The sequence below is a fragment of the Mixophyes fleayi genome, chromosome 2, assembly GCF_038048845.1.
Source record: "Mixophyes fleayi isolate aMixFle1 chromosome 2, aMixFle1.hap1, whole genome shotgun sequence".
Lineage (NCBI taxonomy): Eukaryota > Metazoa > Chordata > Amphibia > Anura > Limnodynastidae > Mixophyes > Mixophyes fleayi.
The window spans coordinates 91,610,212-91,634,734 of NC_134403.1; the positions used below are offsets into that span (position 1 = coordinate 91,610,212).

At 39.8% G+C, this 24,523-nt stretch overlaps 1 protein-coding gene across 5 annotated transcripts in view; it reads right to left on the reverse strand.

Annotated features, from left to right (window-relative positions):
• Positions 1–2,838: 2,838 nt before the first annotated feature.
• Positions 2,839–24,523, reverse strand: part of CACNB3 (calcium voltage-gated channel auxiliary subunit beta 3) — a 184,394-nt gene continuing 162,709 nt past the window's right edge. For 4 of the 5 annotated variants that reach the window (XM_075199646.1, XM_075199645.1, XM_075199644.1 and 1 more), the window contains 6 exons: positions 22,431–22,489; positions 20,586–20,695; positions 19,686–19,837; positions 15,799–15,894; positions 14,243–14,401; positions 2,839–7,550 (listed from right to left, as the gene is read on the reverse strand). In XM_075199646.1, coding sequence (XP_075055747.1) covers positions 7,236–7,550; positions 14,243–14,401; positions 15,799–15,894; positions 19,686–19,837; positions 20,586–20,695; positions 22,431–22,489 — 891 coding nt within the window. In that variant the 3' untranslated portion in view covers positions 2,839–7,235. Of the gene's footprint in view, positions 7,551–11,709; positions 11,858–14,242; positions 14,402–15,798; positions 15,895–19,685; positions 19,838–20,585; positions 20,696–22,430; positions 22,490–24,523 lie in introns of all 5 variants that reach the window. The other variant, XR_012688642.1, reaches the window with a different exon arrangement.

The following is a 24,523-nucleotide window of genomic DNA, read 5'->3' on the forward strand; positions in this document are numbered from 1 at the left end:
GCTGACCAAGGTTGTCAATGATTTGATCACAGCAAAAACTAACGCTACAATCCCTAGGTCTTGAACACACTGTCCTATCCTGGTTCTCATCCTACCTATCTAATCGCTCTTTCAGTGTTAATTTCTCGGGATCCACCTCTGCTCCGCTTCCTTTATCAGTTGGAGTACCACAAGGCTCAGTCCTAGGTCCTCTGCTATTCTCTATCTACACCACTTCTCTTGGAAAACTAATAAGCTCCTTTGGATTTTAATATCATCTCTATGCGGATGATACACAAATCTATCTATCCTCTCCTCGGTGGTAGTCACTTTAACGGTGACTACCACGAAGGGAAAAAAACGAAAATGACTTCCCCGACTTTGAAGAAATGATCACTGACCTTAACAATGACAGAAGAAGTTCCCGGCAGTGTGAGAACAAATCCCGATCCCTAGTAAGAACGGCATCTTGTTTGAACGTCATTTTCAATTGCGACCTTTGTATCACTATTTTTAGTTCATGCACTCATCATCTCCCACATCGGCTATTGAAATTCCCTCCTTACTGGTCTTCCCAAAATAAGACTTGAACCCCTACAATCTATTTTGCACTCAACGGCTAGATTGATTTTCCTTGCAAACCGTTTTTCTTCTGCTGAGCCACTCTGTCAGTCTCTACATTGGTTGCCTGCTTTTCAACAAATCCAATATAAAATTCTTTTACTAACATACAAGGCCGTCAACAAAATTGCACCGACATACATCTCCTCACTTGTCTCAAAATATCTCCCAACTTGACACCTCCACTCTGCACAAGATCTGCGTCTCTCTTCCACTCACATCACAACCTCCCATTCCCAGTTATAGGACTTTTTTCAGGCTGCACCCACTCTGTGGAATTCCCTCCATCGCACAATAAGACATTCCTCTAGTCTTCAAACCTTCAAGCATTCTCTGAAAACCCACCTTTTCAGACAAGCTTATGATATTCCTCAACCAGCATCTTAATCTCCCCAGGTCACTCTATTTATCACCCTCTACACAGCTAACACGAGACAACAACCCTCTGACCAACATTGCTGTGTGACTGATCTGACAGCCCACTGAATACTTTTTACCTTTGCATTCTAGCTGGACCAGTGTGCAATATGATGTAGCAAATGCCCTTGTGTTTCAAACTCCTATTGTCCCATAGATTGTAAACTTGCGAGCAGGGCCTTCTTACTTCTCTGTCTGTATGTATTACCCAGTTTTGTTTTATTAATGTTTGTTCCCAATTTTAAAGCGCTACGGAATCTGCTGGCGCTATATAAATAAATGTTGATGATGATGATGATATCTTGTTCCATGATGAGCCTGCAGAACTTCATTTTGAATACACTCTTTGAGTTATATTTACTAAACTGCGGGTTTGAAAAAGTGGAGATGTTACCTATAGCAACCAATCAGATTCTAGCTGTAATTTTGTAGAACACACTAAATAAATGAAAGCTAGAATCTGATTGGTTGCTATCCACTTTTTTAAACCCGCAGTTTAGTAAATATACCCCCTGAACTCTCACTCTGCTCTCTTGTAATGTTTACTTGTACGGTTACATCGCTACAGCTTAAGAGTTGCTGAGCACATTTTTGTAAAATTGTGCATTTCAAATAGCACTAGACTAGGTAATCAGTCTGTTTGTGGTGACATGTCCTATTTCACTGCAGTTAAGTTAGTAGCTGCCTCCTTTTACTAGGTTATTCGAATACAGATTGACAGCAGGGGTGACTGTTGGGCATACAAACACACAAGGTTAATATGATAGAATGAGAGCTGATGGAATATGTTCTGTATTAGAATAGACTGTCCCAGGGTTCTGGGATACTTTCACTGTCTATGCAATTTTACTGGGCACCTAATCAAGATTATTTTCAGTTTGGAATTGAACCAAATTTCTAATAGTCTGATCTGACCACTTTGTTCCATCAACATGCGAGAAAAAAAAAAAAAAGATTTATAATATATTGCTATTTGCCAGATAATTCATTTAAAAAAAATAAGAACAATCAATGTTATTCCTACATTAAGTGCTAAAATATTTTGCGTAGGAGTATCAGATTCAAATTTAATGATGGATTTCTACTTTTTTTTTTTTAATTATGTCCTTCTCCTAACTTCTGCAAGTTTTGCAAAATAACTCCCTGTGTGATCAATTCCATGTAACAACAACATGTTAGCCTGCAATAAAAACATAAATTTGCTTACAGTTGAGGAGTTACTGGTAATCTGTTATAAAACGTATTCCTGCTTCAACATGAAACAAAACATTATATGGAACACCTATGGTTTACAAGATATTAAAAAAGTAAGGGTGACTTTAAACTGTATACTTATATTGTGTAAGAGGTGCTGAAGCTGAGAGGAGAGAATTGTATAATTTCTTTCTGTAGGAAAGCAGAATAAAAAATCCTCTTCTGATTTAAATATTTGTGTGCCCCAGCAGGTAGATATTGCAGTTTGACTTTTCAAAGCAGTCAGTAGGTGGCAATAGCAGCAACAACAGGGATGAACTTGACTGAATTAAAATCAGCGTTGACAATAACTTGTTACAGACCGTTCAAGCACAGAAGGCTTTACACTCTAAACCCTGACGTCCTGTAATAATTAAATTTCAGCCTCTAAAAAAAAATAAAAAATTAAACAACATTATATATTTTGCTTTTCTATTTTTCATTTCTTTTTAGAAAACCAGAAACATCTTACAATGAATTGTAGAAAAAAAAAATGCTTTCCAAAAATTGAACGGTAAACAGATATTCACTATTTACATGTAGAACATCAGAGATAAGGTGATAATGAAAGTTCTCTACCGCAGAATCTTGCTTATCTTACGTGCAGGCTCTGGTACACAAGTGCAACATTTATTTCTATCTTATAGTGTGCAAAATGGTCAAAACATTCAAACATGCCATACAAAGGGTAGCGTTCTACAATGGTAGAAAGGATGGCAGAAAAGAGAATGGCAGAGGTGTCATTTAAAGTGCGCCTGTCACCTATACCTTAGGGATGACCCAATAATTGGTCTATGATTTCACCAGGTACTAGTATCTAATAAGCTGGATTCTCATGAATATCGTGTCAGCACACAAGTGCTGCCTCCACTGTATGTAGATGATATACTTTAATATTAGCACATCAAATGATCTCTGCCAATTCTTTTCAAGACTGAATTAATCATTTGTTCTATGCTGCCGTGTCAATTTTTTTTACCAGTGGTACATAGACAGCAAAGAACATTACTATACAATTAAAACATGCTTTAACAACAAAAACAAACGTGTTTTTTTTTTTGCACAATTCCATCACATTAGTAGCACTCCAGTTTGATCCACGGCGAGTAAATGCTCTATTCACTGATATGTTGTACAGAATATTCTGTTCAGCAACAGATAACCCTTTATAGAGGTTATACTACACGTAACCACTTTGTTCATAAATGTCTTGTATGTATATATGGAGTGTTTTGTGATGCATGTCATAATGGGTGTTCATAGTCATAGCACAAGCTTTCATTGAGCCGTAATGTAATCAAGAGCAGAAGCTGCCAAGGAAGAGAATTACAAAGGTGAGCTGAACCAACTGCCTGACGTCAATGAATTGTTACGTGGAAGCAGAGCTGTGTATAGGCCGAGAGGCCCTAAGGCTACAAGAGTTTCTACAGAATATTGAACTGATGCATGAAAGGACACAGGAAATTAGCTGAGCTACATACATGACACAGAACATATTCCAGTTCCACATTCCACCCTAGTGCATACTTTATACCCATACATCATTCCCTAGATTGTAACAATATCAGGAAGACTAGCATTTCAATTGGATTACTTGCATTGGTCATTGGAATGGTCTTTTACCATAATGGCATCACACTTGTATACTAATTGTCTCTATGTACTAGATTGGTTGAAGGATACATTGTTCTCTAATGATATTGGAACATTCTTTGTACTTTGAAGATAAACAAATCTTATACTGTATTTTTGACAAAATTAGATTTTTTTTCCCCCAATTACAAAACATGCCTGCAAATTCATGGCGATTAGTAAGCACACATACTTTTACACTATTATTTAATAACACTAGCCCTAGATGTGGTAGAAAGATAATATATTTACTACTCCATTTGCCTGTGCAAAAATGCTAATTAAAGCTATGTCTAGTGAACTTATGGCTAATATTTTGTTCATATAAAATGCTCATGTGCTATTAATATACATATAAACTCCTGTAAATTATATGTGTGTTAATGGTATTGAGGTTATCACTCTAGCTTTAGTATTTTTGTAATATGAGCCTCCCCCCAAAAGAGCCCTTTCCTGATATGCCATACAAATACTTGCCTGCAGCAATGTAAGGACATCTCGCCTCCAACATAGACTGCGCACAGAAGATTAGTAGTCTAATTGGTCCTAAATCAGGAGGTAAGGGCATACCATACTCATCTAGTGTAGATAGTAAGGTCATTTGCCGTCACCTTAGAGTTCCATGACCTGTACGAAAGCAGCTTGCATGTTTTTTCTCAGTGACTACCGATATCCTTATAATTTGCCCTAGGGCGTGCATTAATCCATAGAAAAGACTCATTGATAACATGACACGAAAAGTGAAATATGACACAATATCAATATTTGATGCAAATACATAATCTGTTCTGTTTATGAAGGATTAAATATGGCTTCCTGTAATCGTATTATATATGGCCTTTTGAGGTCTAGTCTTTAGACTGGGGCAGTGCATTATTGTAATGGTTATGAAGTTACCTCCCTATATTAGAGTGCAGTATAGTGTACTGGCCATGGGAATGTCTGAATAGATTTGTGTCAGAAGTCAACATTGCTAAAAACTATACAGATTGTCCTGCTTCAGTCCTGAACTTAAATCCTTTCTAAATGTACTGTATTATGATATTGAGAGTATCAGGCAGTATGTGTATAGACATGATACTGTAACACATAACTAATGTTATTTAACAATCACTTTGCAGTGAGAGAACAGTTGAATACTCAGTTCTGTTGTCTCACCGTGTTGTCTTCAAGTTTCCTCTCCAGCTGCCCCTCAGGTATTAGTATGTCAGTTCACAAATCATTACAATGTCATCTATTTGTGATGTGTTGCTATTTAATGTATAATAGTGGTGTCTGGCATGAGGAAGCTCAGTCTTTACATTCAATGCTCCAGTTTCCTGGATAGACAATTCAGCTTGTGACGTGAGTATGCCTTTCTAGGTGGTCCATACTGTTGCCAATCAAGAACAAATCATGAAAGTTCGTTAGAAAGCTTCAAGGATTGGTGATGAACAATCAAAGGGGATGTTTATAATTCCTTCCTACACTGCCTGTTCTGGAATCAAACAACATGTTTCTACAATCAAGTTCTAACACATCTGTCATCCAATATCATAGAATAAGTAAGCTGGGATTTCTCTAAAACATGACTGAAGCTAGGGAGTTTTTAAATGGCTTTTTAGAAGTGAATGATTATCTTTTAAAATGAGGATATTGTGAGACAGTGGGGTTTAGAGACATGAAACAATACTTGCTGGAGCCCCCGGGTTGTAGACTTTGCAAAAATAAAATGTGCTCCTGCAAAGTTCTCTACCAGGGCTGTAACTAGAAATTTTAGTGCTTAGAAGAAGGAAAACGGGCAACCAAGCTGACCTAAAATGTTAATTTCCTTGTGCACACCCCCTTCAGCTTAGCGCCTTAGGCAGGTGCCTCTTACCTAACAGCAATAGTTACAGCCTTGCTCTCTTTATATGGTACAATTGTTCTTTATCTCTGTACTCTAAGGTTACCGTCAGAACACTAAAATCAGAATCGTATAACATGGTCACAGTTCATGTATGTATTCTCTACACAGTCTAGAATGGAGCATTGTGCAGACTTAGGACATGGACTATCATTCTCAAATCACAAAGGCCCTAGATAATATGAGATTATGTAATAGGAATCAAGGTGGGAAATTTTATGATCTAAGCATAAAAACATGACTCCATATTGGTTTACTCCGTTCCACCAAACAAATACAGCATTATGCAATTGTGTGTACACATAAGGCTTGGAGACTTAACCTAAAGAATAGATGTATTTATGAGGACAACTCACTGCAGTAAGTTCTAGCATAACTAATCTCTTATAATGATTCTCAGTAGGTTTATGGAAAGGGCTCTCTGAATTTTAAGGAGAGGGTGCAGCAAGAAGCTACTATCCCTGGCAGCTTTTCTGCTGAGCTCCTAGAAGACATAGTACACAGTGTCTAAACTTTGTCATCTTGTGAGATGATCATACAGACTATCTGGGGCAGGTATCTGCCATGTGCTTCCTATCCAAAAACGTACCCAGAGTGCAGTCTGCCATTCTATTTACCTAATGCCACGCCAGTGCTACTTTGTCCATAGTATATTGACATTTAGAAGTCCTCCATGCACAAAGGCAACTAGTAAACTATTTCTTTTTAGGTGAATAAGAACATTGTGTTTTTTTCAATGCAAACTCCCCCCCAAATTATCAGGGTGCTAACTGGGTAACAAACTGAGCCACTTGCATGTTGAAGCATGTCTGTTGTAAACAAGAGCTGATACTTTTAAACACGGAAGGTAATGTTTTGTGGCAATGCAATACAAGACAAGACGCAGATCTGTAACCTTGTCTTGGGGTGTGACCACTGCCCATAGCAGCCTGGAGTATAAGGAGGGAGGGGATCATGGTAGACGCTCAGTCTTCCACCAATGACTCATTCTTACCTTGGGAGACAGTGCTGGGTGTTCAGCATATAGATATTTACGTGTCCTGCTCTGTAAACATACTGGATATTTCTACTTTAAGTGTTTTACAGTATTTAGGAAAACGTTTTAAAATGACAGAACGAGATCTGAAATATTAACAGATAAATATTTAAACAGTGAATATTTAAGATTTGTTGCCTGTTTCCAGCACTGCACTACCCCTACCTGTAAACTACAGGAACATGTTTTGTGTCTTGGCTTTCTGACTCATACTGCAGGCAGGTGAACAACTCATAAAACAGCCCTTCTGTCGGGATATTTTGTAGGCAAGAGATACCAAGCAAATGGCAGGCTGTTTGTCTCCATAGTGCATTCGTGCCGCTTGGTGCTACCCTGGAATTTACACTTGGTGGCTGTGCCTCATGGCATGCACTGCCATGCAGGAATAGTGTGGGAATGTGTGCTAAACGAGTGTGTGCAGTGAGATCCCGCTCAATAGCTGTCCTTGGGCCAGGGACGGTTGCGCTGCCAGTTCCTGTCGTTGTGGTTCTGCTCAGAGTCGCGCTCCAGAAGTCGGTCCTGTGAGTCATGGCCATTGGTGTTGTGCAGTCCACTGTTGTGGTGTCGATGAGGCTGGTAGAGATCCTGATAGGCGTCAGAGTACTCGTCCTCCATGTGGCGGGAACTCCTCTGGGAAGAGGCCGTCCAGGTCTTGCGGGAGGTTTCACTAGCCTCATCTGACTGCATTAAGCTGTCACGCTCTAGGGGAGAATGCTCATTGGCTCGATCCGTAAGAAGTTGCTGGTTCTGTTGATAGGTCAGAGAGAGACGTAAGACTTTGCTACAGGTTAGCCCAACACATACAGCTTATATACCATAAACAAAAGTGAATTCTGGGGATTCTAATCACTTTGGATAAGGGAAAAATCACAAAACGCTTGTATAACAGAAAATACTAAATAAAATGATTATGTAATGTACACTTCCAAAGTATGTTATTACAACGTCCATAAACAATGAAATATGCTAAGTGCCACAATTCTTATTTACAGTTATTTTATTTGTCATCAAATTAGTTTTATTCTATAGTATATTTAATGTTTTTATATTATTATATTTAATTATTACATGTTACGTCATGTTTGACATGAAAACAAAATGAAAAATGAAAAGTCCAAGCAAACTTATAGTGTAAAAGATATTTAGTGAAAAGTAGAGAATGGTAATGGAAAGGTTGCATTGGGCACTAGTGGCAGATTAGAAGACGGGAATTTTGGACAAAGAAAATGAATGTGTCAGCGGGATATATGGTAGTTTTAATGCACCACTGCCAGGCACATGCAAATAGAGAGTTAACCATAAACTTTTAAAAACACTTTCAATTGGTGTTTAGCAATTTGTTCCAAAAATGACTATCCTGTATAGCCAGAGAAATCTGAGAGAAGTCTGGGTTAACTAATAGTTTCTCTCTAAACAGATTTATTGGGGATACGATGGGGGAAGTAAACTTTATCTCTGCCTCCCTCTCCAGAGAGACAAGACATATCAGAGCAGTCTATGATATTATAAGGTATGAGAAATAAACATAGCTCAGCCATCCTGAGCTAGATCCCTGTACAGCATTTTTCTTTATCTAGCAGAAACCGGACAATTATTATGCAGTTTAATATTTTCTTACCCAGACTAATATAACACCATAAATGGGCACCAGCTGATCTGACCACAAATAAACAAGGATATTTATATAGGGTGTGTTGCCCATGATGAAGTGGAAAAAATAACTCAAATGTCATTTTTTTAAGCTTCTACATGGTCATATTATCTTCAACTTGCTGTTATAGTGCCCAAATGGATGTAGTTAATAGGTGATAGAAGGACGTCAAAGTCTGGCCTTTTCCTAGGTGTGGCAAGAGGCGGTAATGTAGTCTATTGATGAACATGTACTAAATGTTCAGCTGTGCATAGAGGGAATAATTTTTAAACAACATTAACTTACAAATAGAAATTTTCAACATTGTGTTGTCATGTGCACCAGTACACATAACAGAAGGAGAACTAAATACAGAAGAAAGGAGTCGTGCCTAAGCCTTAACCAGCGGTGCCTAAATTATATGCAGAAGTGCCTAAATCATGCATAGCAGTGCCCAACCCTGTAATCCGAGCCAACACTTTATTACTATAACCCAAGCCAACACTTTATCACTATAACCCGAGCTACCCCTATAACCAGAGCCAGCACTATACCCCTATAACCCGAGCCACCCCTATAACCCGAGCCACCCCTATAACCCGAACCACCCCTATAACCCGAGCCAGCACTATATCACTATAACCCGAGCCACCCCTATAACCCGAGCCAGCACTATATCACTATAGCCCGAGCTACTCCTATAACCCGAGCTACCCCTATAACCCGAGCCAGCATTATATCACTATAACTCGAGCTACTCCTATAACCCGAGCTAGCACTATATCACTATAACTCGAGCTACTCCTATAACCCGAGCTAGCACTATATCACTATAACTCGAGCTACTCCTTTAACCCGAGCCAGCACTATATCACTATAACCCGAGCTACTCCTATAACCCGAGCCAGCACTATATCACTATAACTCGAGCTACTCCTATAACCCGAGCCAGCACTATATCACTATAACCCGAGCTACTCCTATAACCCGAGCCAGCACTATATCACTATAACCCGAGCTACCCCTATAACCCGAGCCAGCATTATATCACTATAACCCGAGCTACTCCTATAACCCAAGCCAGCACTATATCACTATAACCCGAGCTACTCCTATAACCCGAGCCAGCACTATATCACTATAACCCGAGCTACCCCTATAACCCGAGCTACTCCTATAACCCGATCTAGCACTATATCACTATAACTCGAGCTACTCCTATAATCCAAGCTAGCACTATATCACTATAACCCAAGCTACTCCTATAACCCGAGCCAGCACTATATCACTATAACCCGAGCTACTCCTATAACCCGAGCCAGCATTATATCACTATAACCCGAGCTACTCCTATAACGCGAGCTAGCACTATATCACTATAACTCGAGCTACTCCTATAACCCAAGCTAGCACTATATCACTATAACCCGAGCCATCCCTATAACCCGAGCCACCCCTATAACCCGAGCCAGCACTATATCACTATAACCCGAGCTACCCCTATAATCTGAGCCAGCACTATATCACTATAACCCGAGTCACCTCTATAACCCGAGCCAGCACTATATCACTATAACCCGAGCTACCCCTATAACCCGAGCCAGCACTATATCACTATAACCCGAGCTACCCCTATAACCCGAGCCAGCACTATATCACTATAACCCGAACCACCCCTATAACCCGAGCCAGCACTATATCACTATAACCCGAGCCAGCACTATATCACTATAACCTGAGCTACTCCTATAACCCGAGCCAGCACTATATCACTATAACCCGAGCTACCCCTATAACCCGAGCCAGCACTATATCACGTTAACCCGAGCTACTCCTATAACCCGAGCCACCCCTATAACCCGAGCTACCCATATAACCCGAGCCAGCACTATATCACTGTAAGCCGACCTACCCCTATAACCCGAGCCAGCACTATATCACTATAACCCGAGTCACCTCTATAACCCGAGCTAGCATTATATCACTATAACCCGAGCTACTCCTATAACCCGAGCTACCCCTATAACCCGAGCCAGCACTATATCACTATAAGCCGAGCTACCCCTATAACCCGAGCCAGCACTATATCACTATAACCTGAGCCAGCACTATACCTCTATAACCCGAGCCACCCCTATAACCCGAGCTACCCCAATAACCCGAGCCAGCACTATATCACTATAACCCGAGCTACCCCTATAACCCGAGCCAGCACTATATCACTATAACACGAGCCAGCACTATATCACTATAACCCTAGCTACTCCTATAACCCGAGCCAGCACTATATCACTATAACCCGAGCTACCCCTATAACCCGAGCCAGCACTATATCACTATAACCCGAGCTACCCCTATAACCCGAGCCAGCACTATATCACTATAACCCGAGCTACCCCTATAACCCGAGCCAGTACTATATCACTATAACCCGAGCTACTCCTATAACCCGAGCCAGCACTATATCACTATAACCCGAGCTACCCCTATAACCCGAGCCAGTACTATATCACTATAACCCGAGCTACTCCTATAACCCGAGCCAGCACTATATCACTATAACCCGAGCTACTCCTATAACCCGAGCCAGCACTATATCACTATAACCCGAGCTACCCCTATAACCCGAGCCAGTACTATATCACTATAACCCGAGCTACTCCTATAACCCGAGCCAGCACTATATCACTATAACCCGAGCTACCCCTATAACCCGAGCCAGTACTATATCACTATAACCCGAGCTACTCCTATAACCCGAGCCAGCACTATATCACTATAACCCGAACCAGCACTATAACCTGAGTCAGCACTATAACCCGAGCGAACACTACATCACTAGGACTGTTAACTCTATAACCCTTATTATATACAGCACTGTTTAAACTATGCCTAGGAGTGACCAAGTTATACTCAGCAGTGACCAATGAAACCAAGCAATGCCCAAATTATACTTAGCACTGCTTAGGTTATACCTAGCAATGTTCAGATCATAACATCCAATTCTCTAATCATACTTAGTGCCCACTTATGCCCAACAGCCACCAATTCATACTTAGCAGCACTCATATTCTGCCACTCTATGCCCACATCATACCCAGCAGTGACCACATTCTAGCCACCAATGTCTACGTTATACTTGGCAGCAGCATACAAAATGCACTTATACCCACCAGCACCCAGCAACCAAGCAGTGCCCTAATCACATCAGCAGTATCTAGTGCCCAGCTCAATGTAAACCCTCCCTCATATCCCCAAAAACACAGAGATACAGACCTGCTGCTTCTTCCAATGGAGAGCCACGTGTGAATGGTGAAAGAGGGGGCGCAGAGCAGTACACAGCCCTGTGGAGTCAGCACTGTCGGGGGTCCTCAGGGGTGTGATGACACCACACATGTGTTCAGTGTGCTCCAGATGGGGGCTCCTGATTTCACAGGAGAGAGAAACCCCGGCAGCAAGAAGTTACTCCCTAGTGCAGCACTGCTGCCCCAGATAAAGAGTAAAATGCTAAAACCTTTTTATAACTGCTCGGACCAACCCAAGGAATGAAAATATAACTAACTCTCCAGCCCCAGCAATCACTACTTAACTTCTTAACGGGAAGATAGTCATGCTGTGATCCAGCCAGCATTGTGCATTAAACTCCTCTTCCCTATTTGTGTTCCAAAAGCCTCCACATTCTAACGACAATTAAGTCATCTGTGGAAGCAACCACCACATGAATAGTGATCACATAAGCAGGGAAAAGGAATGTAAAGCCCAGCGCCACTGACTGAGGGAATCATAGAGTGAATAGAGGCAGTGTTTACCCCTCCTCAGGACTATATTGTGGAGGTCTTATGTATTCATCTAATATACCTGTGTGCAGTGCAGGGAGGGATATTGCACATGGAAGATATGGCCTTGAGCAGCAGATGACTCTTGAGCGAGCCTTGGTTTCTGGATGTAAAGAGGTCTAGAAGGGACAATTTCCATGTCTCCATCTACAAATCCATACATGTGGGTTAAATCCCTATTTTCTCTGTTTTGTGGGGTAATCCAATATTTTACCAGAAATATTTAAATAAATTTTAAAATGCCCCATAGTCCAAAATACAATCTGGTTTATGCAAATGAGGTACTTATGTCATTCACAAATATAAATATATATTAAAATGTAAAATTTTCAAGAGTTAATGAGAACTGCGTATGTTCCAGATAAAGCTGTGATCACAGAGGAGTTATTTTTCCTATGCACAGTAGACTTCCTGTCAGTAATTGCATTGAAGGAGACTGTCTTACAGCTACCTTTTGCAGACTGATAACAGATAAAAATAGCTTATACTCAGCAAACGTCATAAGTTCTGTGACAGTATGGGAACTCTTACATATCTGTTTGGTATAGTATCTATTTTTTATATGACCGTTTATATTTTAGGTTTAGAATGTTAGTGGTCCTCTAGAACAGCTATTGCTGAGATACCCCGGAACTATGTTCTGTTAGAAGACAGTATGTTTCAATATTCTGTAGAAATCATTATACCATGCTTCACTTGTCTGATAATTGGAAAGTAAGACGACTCATTATCTTTGTCGTCTTCTATGACACAAAGGGTAGACTTCCATATTACCTAACTTCCAAGTCAATTTCCTACCACATTTGTTCCCAGATTGGCCATAAAGACATTATATCTGTGTGTTTAGATGATGCTGGAGCTTGTAACAGTGTTTGTGCATCAAGCACCTGACAGAAGAGGGGTGGTTTGTCCTAGCTCAGATATACAGGTTGACCTCTAAATGATGATGTCTCCTGGCCGATGAATGTAACATGTATCTAGTACCAGATACCTAATAGCCTTTGACCTCATCATTACATATCGGACCTGTGGCTCTATTGCCCTCTTGCATCGCCTTTGCACTGATTGCCCTGATTGGTTACCTTGTTTGTTGCAGTCATGGATTGTTAATTTTATTGTGTACATATTGTCTATGCTTTGTTATTTCTTGTATATCTTATACAATATGATATCATATTATATATACTGAATATTGTACTCTTTTTTAAAATAATAAAATATAAAAACTTTCAAATTATTCAAATTAATTGTAGAATCTTAGTATTTAGGATATTTGAAGTCTGACCAAGTTATACACCATCCAGACAATCGTAATGAAAAAAAACCCCTAACTATTATATGGATATATATGTGGATTATATAACCCTCCAACAATATAGGATATAGGGCATCCAGATATATTAAATACATAATGCACATTGTTTTTTTTATATTTTTCGCTGTTTTTTTTTTATCATTTTAATTTTAATATAATTTAATAAAGGTTACATTTTAATTTAAGAGGACTTTACATATTATCTATAAATATTATAGAAATTTTATTGGAGTCTATAGTGCACTATTTTGAAAAAACTTCTGTTTTCTCTCCTATTTCATTAATTACAGTTATGTTTATGGTTTTACCCCTGGTTAGTTAATTAGAAATCTCTTGGAAATTCAGAACCAAGGGCTACATTACTCCCACAATTGATGCGACAGGAAAACCTCCACTTTTTGTTTGAAATGTTATGTGGTAATAGTAAAGATTTTCAGGTCTTCTAGAAGCATCATTAAAAAAATAAAATATAAAAGTTAAAATAACTGTACAGGAGTAAGGACTGAAGAACAGGACTGCAATAACATGATCTATTAATTACATTAAAATGATTAAGTTGGCTTTACTGATCTGAACATTAGCATGGAAGTGATCAAGTATGCACCCCACTAAATCTCATAATCCTACATGTCAGCCCTACATATGTGTATCTCTGTACCTGTAATCCAGGGATGGCAGTGGGAGGTGTCATGGTATTCTGGGCAGTGTGGGGGTGCAGAGGGTGATGTGTGGCTCTCCAGTAAACCTCCATGTACTCTGCAAGGTGCTCACAGGCATCTTCCAGCTGATTCTCATCCAAAATCACATCAAACATTTCCTGAAGGAGGAAAATAATCATCAATCCTCATAAGGTCATCATAGGATCAATGTTTAGGAAGGAAAACAGGAAAAGTAGATAATCATACACTCACAGACAGACAACCTATCAGTATTGGGCATTCTTATAGCTAAACAGACTTTAGTGTATGGGTACAAGTGCAATTCTTCATTATTTAACATGAAAAGTAAATCTGGCACACATTCCTAGATTCTCTTTGCCTATGGCTGGAACGTGGAAAGTAGATGCATATTGGCACTGGTGGTCTGTACTGCAAGCCGATAGGTTAGTAACATATTTTGGAGTAAAACAAATAATAAAGTTCATCTAAGAACAGAAAAAGTAGAAAACTGCAGCGCAAATACTTCTTTGTTCTTCACGCACCTACACTTGATGAAGTGATCCTAGTTTGATAGGGAAGCGTAAGGCTTTGCTGACCAACTTGGTGCCATATGTGAGAGAGCAAGTTTACCAGCGGGTAATAGAAGCAGTCAGGGATATTTGTGGGCATTCCATGCTAAGCACAGATTAGGCCAAGCTTGAAGTACAGACACAAGGGCTGGGGATTGGGAATTTACCCGGGGCATTACCTGCTCTGATGGACGGCACACAGCCTTTACTCCCCGCACAAGGACTTGAATGCTCTGCCCCCTCTGAGGTCCCAGAGATCGGGTCTCATCCCGCTCCCTAGAATGGGATGCACTTATAGCTGAACTTATGCTGGAAGTGTAATTGTAGGTGCACTTCAACCAATTTAAAATAAGGCTTCAATTACATAGAAGTGACGGACATGAATAAGTATAGTCCCAATGTCTCTTTATGCTCGCGATTAATAGGAAGCTAAGCAAGCAGTATTGTAGGAGAAAACTGAAAAGTTTGAATAAAGGTTTGTGGGCTGATAAGTGGTATGTGTGTGGAAAGTGTTCCTGCACAAAGCCAGAGTTCATCGTAGTATTACCTTTTTAAAAATTAGCCTCAAAATAAATATGTATAAGTATTGTCATCAAAATTGATAAAACTTTTATAATAGCGATTTTTCAGAATAAACATTTGCATATTTAACAGGCATCTGATAAAAGCATATTTACACATCTCTAATCACTTCCTTTAGACTAAGAATAAAGAAGAAAGAATAAGGGTTTTACAAAGTCCTCTGCAATATTTGGCGCAGAGTAACAACAAGATCTGGGACTTGAGCTGGAAGACTGAATTAGAGTCCATTCCATGCACTTTCCTGAGAACTTAGATCTCTCCCACCAATAGGGAAATCATCATCATCTACTTATATAGTGCCACTAATTCTGCAGCGCTGTACAGAAATGTTCTGTTCCACAGAGTCAGGCAATGAGACATATACTATAGTAACACACTCCGGTTGTCTGCTTCTGCTTTCTTACCGGAGGACACTGTACCAACTTGTCAGCTGCCAGCATCTGGACATTGAGGTGTTTAACTTGAGATTTCCCCCTGGATTTTATAAGTCTCTGCAGCACCTGGAAGACATAACCACACATTGCTGATGACACAGCATTCAGTTCAGCTGTCTGGCACACAGATAAATGTACCCATTACACCCTTCTAATGCACAAGAGGCCAAATTGAGCTTTATCTCTTTGTCTCCATTACGGGAGTCAGTTTGCTGGCACCAAATCTATAAAGCTTGATGAATGTTAATATCTGGGCCACTGCCCACTGCAGTGAAGCTCTGACTTTAAAAACAGTTTTTGGATTGACCAAACAAAATATAGAATTTTAAAAACACTTTTTGGGAACAAAAATCAGTTGCGACATGAAAGTACAATTCTGTGGCTAATGAAACAGAATACACATCTACCAAGCACTAATGGAGAGAACTTGTTTTACAGCAAACAATTGAAGTCTTGAGGTTTACAAACCCGTAGTTGTCATTTGTCTCTTCTTACCAGTCCCAGAATCCCAGGATTTAAGGACTTGTCCATTATTGGTGAAATATACAGAATAATTTTTTGCATTCTGTATGTGAAATGCAATTGTCATTTACTATTCTTATGCATTGGGATTTGGGACTTTTATACTACTATTTATTTAATATGGACATTTAAAATAGATGTATGTTAGCGAATGGGCCTGAGTCATTGAGGAGAGCAAAGCATAAAAAAGGAGTAACTTTGCACCTGGGCAAAACCATGTTGCATTGGAGGGGGAGGCAAATTTAAAATGTGGAGACAGATTTATAGTTGGGGTAGGACGTGTCCTAGATCAACTTTACATTTCAGTGTAAAATTAAGCTATCAAGTATGTGTGTGCTACATGAAAAAACAGCCAGTATTGAATTTATGTGCAAAATAATAAACTAATTTGCACCTTTTGCATTGTAACATGGTTTGTCCAGGAGCAAAGTTTCGTTTTGCTTTTCTCTCCTTAACAACTCAGGCTCAATATGTGTAAAAACCCTCTAAGGGACAATTCAATTTCCTGTGGTTTGCCACGGAATGCCTATAGAGCAGTTGTGAGGGCACTCCGAGACGATGTTTCGTCACTGACTTTTCCTTGTACACCATAAAATAGCTGAAGTAAATCAGCGTTATTCGAGTAGTGCAGTACCCAGAAATTAGCGCAGTACCCAGAAATGATTGCAGTGAGGTCCGGTGGCACAAAAATACTTGCACAGCCATATTCTTTTTTTTCGGCTCTGAATGTAAATGTTCGTAGGTAAAACAATTTTTTTTGTACTTTAATACCCTGCCTACTACAACTTTAGACATGGACGTAATATGCAAATTTAGAGGGTTTCCATAACCCCCCCTTCCCCTTAGAGAGAGGGACAGTCTTACAGATGAATGGGCATTCCCATGCCACCTCATCTACAGGCCCCATAACCACCACACACTCTGCACTGAATATAGTTCCACCTTTTTTTTTATAATTACTTCTTTCATTATTTTAGATTTTTCTCATGAAGTACGGCCCTTTAAAACCTCATTTATAATATAATAATGAGAATTAGGGAAGACCAGGGGGTAAATGTATCAAGGTGCGATTTTGCAAATCCAGCGATTTTCTCAGGAGAGTTGAAATTCGCTCATGTATGAAGAGGAGATTTCATGTAAAATCGGCAGAGATGTGTTTCTGTCAAAATCGCTATTTTCAAAATCGATAGAAATCAAAGTCCCGACTGTTTGCCACTCTAGCTATGCAAGTCTGAAATGTATGAAGCTGCTAAAGAAAGAAGACTATGAGAATTTCACACGCTGTCATAGGGATTCCCCATAGAGTATAAATAGACCTCGTGGCTGGATTCTATTCAGTAGCATCGGTCTGCGTGCACACTGTACAAGCAAAAGTTGCGTCGTCTGTAAACTGGGTTTATTATTTTTTTCAAGCATGTTTTGGATTACAAATATGGGGCCCCTCCTGGACTGAAGAAAAGAAAACTGCAAGCAACAAGGAGTCCTTTTTGGGCAAGTAGAACAGAAGATATTTACAAGCAGGGGCTTTGGAATTACAAATTATTTTGGACTATTCAAGCTGGACATTTGGAATTACAATTTATTTGGGACATTTCAAGCTGGATATTTGGAACTACAGGTCTCAGCCAGCCATGGGTGCCAGGGAATGTTGGCACTTGTGGGTATCCAAGTGCCAGCATGCCCTGGTTGCCAAGGGTATGCTAGTGCTTGTAGTTATACAATTATCAGCATGCCCACACTGTTTATGGCAGCCCAGGCTGGCTGGAACTTGTAGTTGCATGAAACAAAATGACGCCCATTTATTTTTTTACATTAACTTTCGCCGTTATTACCCTACATCCACCGCCCAGGGGTGTAGAAAAAGCCCTAGTGCTTTCAGCACTGGGCTTGATTGTCTCTAGAGGGGGACCCGCTCATTTTTTTGGCGGACCCCACTCGCTAGGGAATCCAGCCCAGTACTGAACAGCCTGGGGTTGGTTTGTCATTATGGCAGGGGTATCCCTGCCACGTGTCCCCCTTCTATAGTGCCACCCAGCCCGGCTGGTTTGCCTAGTGCTGGTTATGTGAAAATCGGGGGGACCTCACGTAATTTTTCTCTCCGATTATCATGTAACCAGCAGTAGACTGGCAGCAGTAGGGTTAATACTGGCCGGACGGGGGGACACCACGCTATTTTTTTAAAAAAACTTTCATCTATTTTTACACATTTGACAGTTGCCGGACCTCCAGCTGTATAGACAGAACAGTGTAACAGTGATGTGTTTAGTAATCACGCAGGAAACACAGGAGAGTTAGCTAAACACAGGAGTGTTTGACATTGCAGCAAATCGCCAGAGATGACCAGCGATTTTTAAGATCAGAGTAAAAAAATCGCAGTTTACATCTGGCAACTTTGGGACTAAAATCGCCATTTGCCGCGATTTTAAAACGCTGAAAATATCAGACCTTGATACATTTACCCCCATGTCTCTCTATTACAAGTCTCACTTTTATGTGCATCACTATTTTTATTAAATGGTTATTTGTGCGACTGTAAATACTGTTACTTGTATCAAATGTGCCTGAATTGTACAAAAGGATCCCATTAAAAAGCCATCCCAATATCCCCCTGAACGCTGCTAAGAAGATGCAAATTACTCCTCACCCTGTAGACGGAATCCTGTCAGCCTGTAAAGCTTCCTTTACAGACTGATTTGGATAAAAACAGGCATATGGCAAAACAAAGTGACATTTGCCTGGTGGGTGCTCCTTTTTGCATGTAAATAACCCTTAATATGTTTGCCTTTGTATTTTTTTTTTATTATATTCTTAGTATTTTTGTTGTGTATTGTAATAAAACACCATGAACAAAGAGGTCCTAAAGGAACATTCCTAGCTTTGGCACTCCTGCCAGTGCCACCCTAGTCTGCCAAATCATGTCTCCTTGTGTCAGTTCCTGTACATTTGTGCTCCTCATATAGTCAGTACAGGAGGAAACACATGGTGATGGCTAGTACTAAATGAGGAGAGAGCCGGTCATGGATAGTGGGAGTAAAAGGTACGGGAGACGTCTGGGTGTCACCATGAACCTCTTCCTGTAATGACTGTATGAAGAACGCCTCTCATCCTGGGTTTGATCCATATACTGCATTATAAACTCAGGATGCTTCCCTCATACAGTTTCTCTGCCCTACTAGTGCTTGTAGGGGCAGAGAGCTGTGATGTAGTCAGGAGTATAACACAATAGGCAGCCCTAATTGCAAGTAAAATGCAGCATGTGGCACAGGGTGCAGTTGCTCACTGTTCTGTTTGAATAAGTGATGATTTAAGGACCAACTGGACTGCACCTTTCTCACCTTAGGAGAAGAAACTTTGACATACACGATGATTGGCGCCAGGGAAGTTTTGGTCAGCTGAGCGGGATGGTTGATTGTGTCTGCATCCAGGATAACTAGTTGGAGAGTCTTGGCCAGCTCAAATATCCTCTCGATTTCACTTTGAACCTCAGCTGCAGAATAGGATATTGTGCTTAAAGAAGGAATGTAGCAAGTCCATCATTTTAGGATTTGGTGCAATATGCTTTTTCCCCCAATAGATATGACCGAAAATTGAAACTATTTTAAATTTGCATAAAGTTACTTATTTTCTTTTAAATCTGAAGTAGTAATGAGAAATAAAATAAAAAGTGGGAGTTTAAACCAACCACTAGGTTCCACCTAGATCTAGTTTACACTTAAACAGTGTCAGCCAGCCCCAAGGTTAGGTCTGGGATCTTTTTCTGAATGCCAGCCTCCCACGTCACACATTCACCTTTTTTGGGTCTTGCAGAAAGGGTATAAAGAAGGGCAGTTAATGCTTACAGGACAAGTCACCCTCTACTACTGGAAAATGGCTGCCATTGAGATAATAAGCCCAAATAACACGCTAGTGATCTCAGGCTCTGATTAACTTATCTGAAGAAGAAGGATTTAGGATCCAGGATTCTCTTCACTGGAACTGGGTAGGGGCAAATTAATTTTTCATTTATTAACCTCCTCTCCCAACTACCAATTCTGGAGGTGGTCTAGCCAACAAGTACCTTAGGAACACTAAAGTTGTTGTCCATATGTCTACCACATATATATATAGATTTATTTGTTCACAGCCATGTATAAAACAATACTTTAACATTGAAATCAATGCTCCATATCATTGGGAACAGCTAGCATAAATCTGTAAGTTTTTCATTCCCTTGTGTGACATAGTTGTGTTCTCACCAATGCTGGAGCGGGTGCTTGAGCGCTCAATAATGGCTCTCCTGCCTGGGTTATTGAGTACAGAGCGCTTGGCCAGAGACAAGTCAGCCGTCACCCGAGTGATTGAGATCCTGCAAATGACACAGTGAAGATTACAAGCTCATTCTTCATCATCATTTATTTATATAGCACCAGCATATTCTGTAGTGCTTTACAATTGGGAACAGACAGTAATAAAACAATACTGGGGTAATACATACATACAGAGAGGTAAGAGAGTCCTGCTCGCAAGCTTATAATCTATTGGACAACGGGAGTTTGATACACGAGGTTAAGTGCTACATATAGCATATTGATCCAGTCAGTCACACAGCAATGTTGATTAGAGAGTTGTTGTCTTGTGAGAACTGTGCAAAGGGTGGTAATAGGGTAACCTAGGGAGGTTAAGAGGGTGGTTGAGGAATTTTATAAGCTAGCCCGAAGAGGTGAGTTTTCAGAGAACGCTTGAAAGTTTGCCAATTAGAGGAAAGTTTATTGTGCGATCGTAGATGAGCAGAACGGAGGTGTCTAGTCGGGAGATATTTTGAGACAAGTGAGGAAAAGTATGTCTGTGCAGTTTTGGAATTGTATGTTAGTAGAAGTATTTTATATTGGATTCAGAAATAAACAGGCAGAGACTGACAGCAGCTCAGCAGTGCAAGAACAACTGCAAGGAAAATCAATCTAGTCAAAGCATGCAAAATACATTGTCGGGGTGAGAGTTTGATTTGTGGAAGACCAGTAAGGATGGTATTGTTATAGTCAATACATGACATGATGAGTGCATCAATTACATTTTTTTCAGTGTTTTGTGTGAAATATGCCTGTATTTTGCAAATAATGTTTAGATGTATGTAATAGGATGTAGATATAGATTGTATGTGGGGAACAAAAAAATAGTTTTGAGTCAAGGATCACACCTAGACAGCAAACGTGTGGGGTAGGATTTATTGTCATGTTCTCAACAGAAATAGGATTGTCATTCTTCAGTAATTTACATTCCAACTGTTGCTTTACTATAGCACAGATTTTAGTGCTACTGTGGTTGAATTTACTTAATAATATTTTTATTTCTCATTTAACTTGCAGATAACACCCTGCAAAAGGAGATCAGGCTTCTGGGAAATGCAAGTTTCTTGCCAACTCCTTGAGGCAGTGCTTTCCCTATTGGGTATTACAGTACTTGTGCAGACAATGAACATTCATTCTACTGACAGCTTCTTACATCCTTCTTTGGACATCTCAAGGTATAATAGGACTATCTGGTCAGCATGTGCAGCAACATAGGGAAAGCTACACTGCCTAAAGACAAGGAGCAAATACACCACTGAGCATTTTCCAGCTTCGTCCTGAAAGTCACATTATTTGGAAACTGCTCAGGTAAACATACTCAGGAATACATACATTAGTTGTAGTTTATGCTCTGTATAGATATGTCACATTTGCTCAGCAATGCTTAATTGTCCTGTGCTTTACACTAAAATAGGAACATAGATATAGAGACCAGCCAGGTAGCACTCCAAGAACTGAAAGCTGGTGCTAGAATAAGCACAAGTCTGGTATACACCATACTTGCCGACTTTCTCCCATTGCTTTCCGGGAGATTCAGTGGAGGAGGTGGGCGTGCGGGGGGCGGGGATCCGAAAATTGCGTCATTTTGGACCCGCGAGAATCGCGGTATTGTGGCCCTATTTCTGTAAATGCAGGATTTTGCCATACTCCTCCGGGAGTCCGGGAGACTTTCCCAAAATGCGGGAGTCTCCCGGACATTCCGGGAGAGTTGACAAGTATGGTATACACTAACTACAATAATTCCAATGATCTCACCTGCCATCAAATCTGTGCTTCATGAAGTCGAAGAGAGCTTTCTGCATCATGTCAGTCACCTGCGGACAGAGACAGGAAACAGGGAAGGACTTGTGAAATACAGTTATTCTTAATAACAGCTGATAAACAGAATCAACATGTTAAACTTCCCAGACAAAAAATATATATATTTTAGCTGACAATCTGCAGAATTTATTTATGGACACTGCATTGAGGCTTATAGAACGCTGGAAGGACTGAATTTAAATTAATTAAACATTTGGAAAGTTGTCAGGATATAATAGTATTCATTTCTGTGCCGCACACTGCGGCTGCCATTTGGCTCAAGAGCCTCAAGTTTTTTTTACATCTATATTTTTGGGAGATAGTTCTTGTGTCACATTCCTAATCAGGTCCATTTAGCAGTAAATAATATAGTTATCAGTATACAAAATACTCCCTCTCCTTTAAATGGATTTTTTAAATGTATTATAGAGAGGTCAGTGTGACAGACATGATTTCTATTACTTCTATATCTAGCAAACATACTTTTTGTGGATCAACACAATAAGATGGCAGCAATGCTTCTGGTTCCTTTGACTCTTATCAAGCTGCGATTTTCCAGCGGGTTTAAAAAAGTGGATATGTTGCCTATAGCAACCAATCAGTTTGAAGCTACCATTTTGTAGAATGTGCTAAATAAATGATAACTACAATCTGATTGGTTGCAATTAGGTAACATCTCCACTTCTTCAAACCCGCCGGAAACTCGCAGCTTGATAAATTTACCCCTTGATCTCTATTCATCCTCCCCTTCAGCACAGATTCTTACTGAAAGCTACATCAGTAGCTCTAACAATGAAAGCTGATTTTGTAAACGGATATCTGATAAAGGAATAAACACAGGTTCTCTATCTAGACAACAGAGATGGAGTACTGTGAGAAAAGTAGCTCCTAAACTCCAAATGCAAAAGGTATAGGGAAGCCCTGCAGTAAGCAGATTATTACAAATGTATTCATAACTACATTAGATAAATAAAATGAGAAAATTGAACAAAAGGTTTCAATTCCCTTAGCAGAAAAAGTATATGTTCCCTCAGCATGGATTCATTCACATGTAATTATTTCGCTCTATGAATAAATGTATTATCACTTCATATGGGATGGTGCTGTAATATTAGTAAACCAAGAATATTGACAGAACACTTCCTTTTTGAGTCTTAAATGCAAGAGGCCCAGACTCGGATTTAACATACCTACCCTCCCCCCCCTCCTCCCCCCATATGCCAGGCTACTTTTGCTGTAAACCTCCTTACCAACCTTTCAGTTTTCCATCAACCCAACTTCATCAAGGGGTATATTTACTAAACTGTGGGTTCGAAAAAGTGTAGATGTTGCCTATAGCAACCAATCAGATTCTAGCTGTTATTTTGCACAATGTAATAAATAAATGAGAGCTAGAATCTGATTGGTTGCTACAGGCAACATCTCCACTTTTTCAAACCGCAGTTTAGTAAATATACCCCGAATTCTCGCCCATTTTAAATAATTACTATAAGTATCTTTAATGAAAAATAACCCCTTTTTTTAATGTTGACAGGTATACATGAGACATAAATGTGTTAATATTTTGAAATAAGCGGGCAACTTGCCATTCTTGATGTGGACTTATGTGGTATTCCCAAATATCTGGGCTGGAAAAGAGCAAAATGCTGTTCAAATGCCAGGGTGAATGTGGTGTTCATGAGGCTCTCTTGCTCCTCCTGTAACTACTATGTCAAATGCAAAACTTATTGTGAATCACTTCATTCTTTTGAACAATTCTGCATCACGATCCTACACTAGGTTAATAATATACTTTGAGAAGTCAGGGAATTATTAAGGAGGGCAAAATTGGACATATTGATTTTACATCAACTTAACTAGTCCTGTGTAGCCAATATTTAGAAATACAATGAAACTGCAATTTAATTAAACAACACTCAGAGGCTCCATTTTATATGTTACCTGCCTCAATGAAAACAAAATGTGACAAGAATTATTAGCCACAAGATATTTCAAGTTGTATTTAGTAAAAAAAAAAACAAGTCTCACATTGTTGTTCCCTAATGCAG